Consider the following 6,000-nt stretch of genomic DNA (forward strand, 5'->3'; position numbering starts at 1 on the left):
GGAGTGAAATCGTTGTAGATACCTTCCAGTATTTTTACATAGAGCTCTTCTACACGCTGATTCCGCAATGCCTGCATGATTGCAGAGGTTTTTACTTAGTCAAATGCTTTCTGATAATGAATGAAGGCTATATATATATATATATATATATATATATATATATATATATATATATATATATATATATATATATATATATATATATATATATATAGTATAGAAAGATAAACGTATTTGGTTGCTAGAGGCAAAAATTCAAAGTTGAAAACGCTTCATTTAGCCATAGATTTATTTTGAGTCGACGTTTCGGACAGAGCCTGTCCTTTCTCAAGACTGAAGTTACAGGGGTCTTCTTCCTCTTCTTAAGGAGTTGGCACTGGCACACTTCAACCTCGTCCACCCCAACATATCTTTCACTTACACGTACTCCAACACCAAAATTAACTTTCTAGATGTTGAGATTTCGGTAAACAAAGGCTCACTTACCACCGGTGTATATAGAAAACCGACGGACCGCCAACAATACCTACACTTCCAAAGCTGCCATCCTCGTCACTCTAAAACAAGTATCCCATACTCTCAGGCACATCGATTTAAAAGAATATGTTCCCAAGACGAGGACTTCGTAAAAAATTCCAAACGCATGCGAGAAGTCCTCATTAAGCAACGATACCCCCCCGCCATTGTCGACGATGCCATTGAAAAGGCATCTAAACTCAACCGAGAGCAAATACTGGAAGGATGTCGCTACAACGACGAAACAGACCACCGGGCCAATCTCGTACTTACCTTCACCAGTAACCCGCCTAACGTAAACAAAATCCTCAGAAAACATTTCAACATCCTCGAACAAAGCGAGCGCCTCACCAAAATTTTCACTGCTCCCCCTCACGTGATCTACAGACGACCAAAAAACATTAAAAATATTCTTGTACACTCAAAAACAAATAACCAGCCGGTTTTGGGGTGCCGGCCCTGTGGAAAAAGTAGATGCCAGGTCTGCAAACACATACAAACATCAAGCTGTGCAGTAAGCACAGCTTCAGGCTTCAAATGGGAAATTAATGGCAACTTTGATTGTGATTCCTGCAACGTAATATACCTCCTAGAATGCAGTGTGTGCAGTATGCAGTACATTGGACAGACCGTCAACCCTCTACGAATTCGCTTTAATAACCACCGCGCGCATATCTTATCCCTACCCAACCTTCCCTTGTCAAAACACATTAATGAGCGAAACCACCCATTTGATGCAATTAAGTTAACAGTCCTACAGGGTGGGTTCCACAACACCCGGGAAAGAGAACAACGCGAGTCGTACTTCATTTACAAATTTGAAACAATTCCTCACGGCGTTAATGAAAGTCCAGGTGTATTGTCCTCCATCCGCCCCTTGCAGGGCCGTTGCTGACATTACGAGAGCCAGCTTGACATACCTCGGTCGTTTCTTGCCAGCGACATCTTTTTCAAGCTCACACAAATTTCTTCATTCCCTACCCCATCCTGCCCCTATCTTCCCAGTTCGATTACCTTGACGACGGGGTGCAATTGAAGAACCCTTGCCTAATTGCTCACGCCATTCACATTTACCTCCCACACCACACTTGGCCGAACTCGGATGTTTTTCCACTTTTTTTCTGGTGTTTTCAGGCACAGTGCACGTGCGTGTAGTTAAGCTCACGGCGCCCTGATTCTACCTTGACTCGGGCTGCGGAAATGGTTCCAGATGACGGAAGTCTCCTGTCCTGTCTGCATTTTATTTTGTTTATTTGTTTACTTTTTCTGGCCAGGTCACGCGAGTGCAAGCATCTCCAATTTATATATGTTGGACAATTCCGCCACCGTCTGTTTCTGTACACCTTACTCGCTTAAATGCTCCCGCCATTGTCATTTAGCCGCCACACGACACTGGCATGAGCTCGGATGTTTTACTGCTGTGTGTCTGGGTGTTTTCATGCACAGTGCACGTGTGTTTAGTTAAGCTCACGGCGCCGCTGATTCGGCCTTGGCTCTGGCTGCCGAAGTGGTTCAAGATGACGGAAGCTCCGACCCTGTCTGCATTTTATTCTGTTTATTTGTTTACTCTTTGTGTACGGGGCACGCGAGTGCACGCGTCTTTAACTTTTGTGTGTAGGGCGATCCCGCCACCGTCTGCTCCTGTCCACCTTACACGCCGCCGCTCTGTTGCCTTGATGGGTAGCCATTATCCTCTCCCGCTCCGTGTTTTCCTTTTTTTTGTTTCCCTCGTCCGGGGTCGGCTCCCCGCGGCTTCGGGGTGGGCGGCGGGGTACAACACGTTTTTCTTTTTTATTTGTTCCCCCTTTTTTTCCCTTTCTATCTGTATCTTTTCTAGTATTCTTTGCCACCGTTTGTTTCTTTTGTTCATGTGTCGTACATGTGTGCCAGTGCCAACTCCTTAAGAAGAGGAAGAAGACCCCTGTAACTTCAGTCTTGAGAAAGGACAGGCTCTGTCCGAAACGTCGACTCAAAATAAATCTATGGTTATATATATATATATATATATATATATATATATATATATATATATATATATATATATATATATATAGGGATTGGTTATATTCTGCGCACTTCTTTATCACCTTATTCACAGTGTGAATATGGTCTATTGTCGAGTATCATTTAAGAAAGCCTGCCTGCTCATTTGGTTGATTGAATTCTAAGGCTGTCCTGATTCTATTTGCGATTACGTTAGTAAATGCCTTGCAGGCAACGGACGGCAAGCTGATCGGTCTGGAATTTTTGTCGTGTGAATTAAGATAATGCTATCGTCTTCAAAGGTGTACTTTTTCTAGCACAATCTCCCCTCCGCCCTTAAAGAGGTCTGTTGTTACCTGACCGTCGCCAGATGCTTCCTCTTTCTCATTGCTCCTAAGGCTTCCTTTACTTCCTCTTTCGTTACTGCTACGTTATATGGTTAAGAGAATAATTCTTTTTGTATCACAATCTGTAGAAATTTTCCGTACCTTTCAGTGTACACCACTGCTTTTGTTTATATTTATTTAGCAGAGATGATTATTGATTTTGTGGCTGTCGTGTAAATAATATTGAAGCCATAGCGTTTTCCCGCTTCAAGACTGCAATACACCTCCGGCTGCTGCATCCACGCGAGGTCAAGACGCCGCCAGGAAGTTCAGCACCTCCTTTGTGGTGCTTAGTGGGCAATACCTGTATGCTTCCCGATGAAGAAATATTTAAAAATAAAATAAATTTAAGATAGATCTGCTTGGGGGTTTGGATACCGAATTACGTAATGAATAAAAAAATGAAGGAAACAAATTAAATGCTGCGACAGAAATGCTGCTTCGCAATACGTACGAGCATGGTAAGGACAGCTATTTGGATATGCGGCAGTTCGGACGGGAATGTGCTTTGTCACCCTTGTTGTGTCACTGTTACTGTGTTCTGTCTCCAGGCCGCTTTCGTAACATGAGATAAAGGCGCACATAGGCGGTAAAACTGGCGGCTGGTCCGTGTGTTGGTGCAGGGATTTAGTAATCTTTGAACGGAGCTGCTGCTCCATTTGATTCCAGAAGTGTTTCCATGTAGGCTCTTCAATGTGACGCTTACCTCCAAAATGACAGCAAATAATCACATATTATACTCCTTTAGGAAGGGCAACTAAACTCCTGCCATGCTAGATATATGTCCAATGTGAGCTTCAGGGGTAGAGGTATTATTATTTAGAGAGAGGTAATTAGTTTCTCGAAACGGAGAAGACTGAAGCACAGGTGCAATAAGGTAATAATGTACGCCGATACTGGGACACCGAAAACATGGCTCCAGGCTACGGGGTTGCATTTCAGCCCAAGTACTTCTTGCTCGAACACAAACGCATTCAAAAAAAGGATATTTGCCAAGAAATCGCCGCATTATAACTGATTATCAACATCAGCAGCCCAGATACGTCCACTGCAAGGACAAAGCCCTCTCGCACTGGCCTATATTAACCGTGACCAGCGTGAGCCGCACCTCGCAAACTCCCAGCTCTCACCCGCCCACCTGGCTCTCTGCTATCCTGTGCAGCATTTTAATTTCTTTGGAACCCACACCGCCACCCTATTTACATTGCCTGCCCCATGTCCCTTCCCACTTCATATTTTTCACTATGTGTGGTCTGTTCCCTTACCCACTTTAGTCTCTTTCTTTATCGTGGCTTGCTCCGCTGGCCATGTTAATTTCTAACATTTCCTTAGACCCGAAGTTCCTTCACATAAATGAGTGCTGGTAGTCTATCACCTTACAATTCTAATTAGGCTTGAAACAGCGTGGAAGAACTAAGATGCTTGTCGTTCTCTAAAAACACTGTTCGCAATTCAGAGGCGAGAACCCTTGGAGGTTGCCCCATTGCTTCCGTCTTCATTCTCGCACTGATGAGGCTTGGGAACGTATGCTGTCATAAGAATGGCCTGCATCAGGATTAAATAAAATGAAAGCACTAAGTTTTACCGCAGTCTCGCAAGTGCCGTAAAAAGCTAAAAAATTAAAACTAACGCATTTTCGGTGCCTTTTGAATAAACAGTGGTCGATGTCCTTTCTCGCACGAAAGAGAAATGCGCCTACGCTGGAGTTGTCTGCCATCCTGCCATCGGGATGACGACCTACCTTGCACAACCTAATGTCGGTCGCAGCGGCGCTGTGTTGTCACGTGTGGGACTATGTACTTCAGGACGATTTTGTTGGCATTCCATAACACGAAATCTGCACCGCTTTCCTATTTAGGCTGTCCCCAAAGTAGTGACAGAGCTGACGGACGCTTAAGAGCCGGGCACCCACCTATGGTGGTGATGACTGTGAGCGAGTAGAGGAAGGCTCCGGAAAAGGACCACTGCTGCTCGCGGCCCGACTCCTTGCCGTCGTAGCCGTCCTTGACGGCGGCCACTAGCCGCAGCTGAAACTCCCGGATGTGCTCGTTGACGGCCGCAGTCCAGTTGTCTTTGTAGAGCACATTGAGAGCCGCCGTCACGTCCCACAGCCGGCTGACGGTCTGTTCGCGCAGGGCGCGCACTTGGCTCGCCTTGCGCACCTCGTAGGGCCCCTCGAGGGCGCGGAAGGCGAACGCACCGAGTACACTGTAGCCAACCACGAGCGCGCACAAGCCCACGTGCGAGAAGAGGAACGCGGCGAACTTGCGGCAGCACGACCGGCACCGTCCCGCGGACGAAGACGCCAGCCTACGCTGCCTCCGCGCCGCGCTCCCGCCGCGACGCGACGGCGACCGGTCCACGGGCATTGCGCTAACCCGTCCCGCGGACCGCGCTCCTCTCCGGCATCTTGGCTGCTGTTCAGCGGCGTCGGGCCGCCGATCCGGGCACCGCGCGGGGACTCACTCCCGCCGCCGGTGATGACGCCGCCGGGTCGACAATACCGTGCGGGTTCTGCGGCGCCATCTGGCGGACGCGCGCAAAGCGACCCTGGGCCCGGGACGATCAATGGGAGTCGCGCCAAAACACTACGGCGCGACGGGCCGATTGCAGGCTTTCTCACTGTTAGGGTTAGAGGCGAACGCGATTGTGAACGGCGGCTCGTCTGGAACGGATAACAGGGAAAGGCGGGCTAGTTGGTGGTCCCAATATGCATGCTATTTATGCTGGAACAGCGACTGATTGCGCCCTGCAAAAGAGATGACGGCTGCGTCATTTGCTCTGATAAAACGGCTTCTCCAGCTGCGAACCCGAGGTGAAGGACATGCCTCTGTTACAAGCTTCTGCCTCAGGACGAGCCAAATATGGTCATCGTGTGTAGCGCTCGAGGAGAGTCTCGGTATCAGTGGGGCCCTCCTGGCGTGTCCAGCCGTAATTGTGTTTGCCTTCACCTTAGGGCACGTTGGAACCCAAGCTACTTCACCTCAGACCTGGCTAGTCACATTTTGCACGCGGGTTCGTGCTGGATTCCCCGATTGCTGTGTGCGGTCGTGGCGTGCATTCCAGTGGTGTGAATACATGCTTCGCCTTTAGCAATGATTGTGGCAGGATTGTT

At 47.8% G+C, this 6,000-nt stretch overlaps 1 protein-coding gene across 2 annotated transcripts in view; it reads right to left on the minus strand.

Annotated features, from left to right (window-relative positions):
• The window catches only part of LOC144122182 (TWiK family of potassium channels protein 7-like), a 153,872-nt gene extending 148,513 nt beyond the window's left edge, over positions 1–5,359 (minus strand). For both annotated transcript variants that reach the window (XM_077655761.1, XM_077655760.1), the window contains exon 1: positions 4,798–5,359. In XM_077655761.1, the coding sequence (XP_077511887.1) occupies positions 4,798–5,254 (457 nt within the window). In that variant the 5' untranslated portion in view covers positions 5,255–5,359. The remainder of the gene's footprint in view (positions 1–4,797) is intronic.
• Positions 5,360–6,000: the final 641 nt, after the last annotated feature.

This window comes from Amblyomma americanum, chromosome 2, assembly GCF_052857255.1.
Source record: "Amblyomma americanum isolate KBUSLIRL-KWMA chromosome 2, ASM5285725v1, whole genome shotgun sequence".
Classification (NCBI taxonomy): domain Eukaryota; kingdom Metazoa; phylum Arthropoda; class Arachnida; order Ixodida; family Ixodidae; genus Amblyomma; species Amblyomma americanum.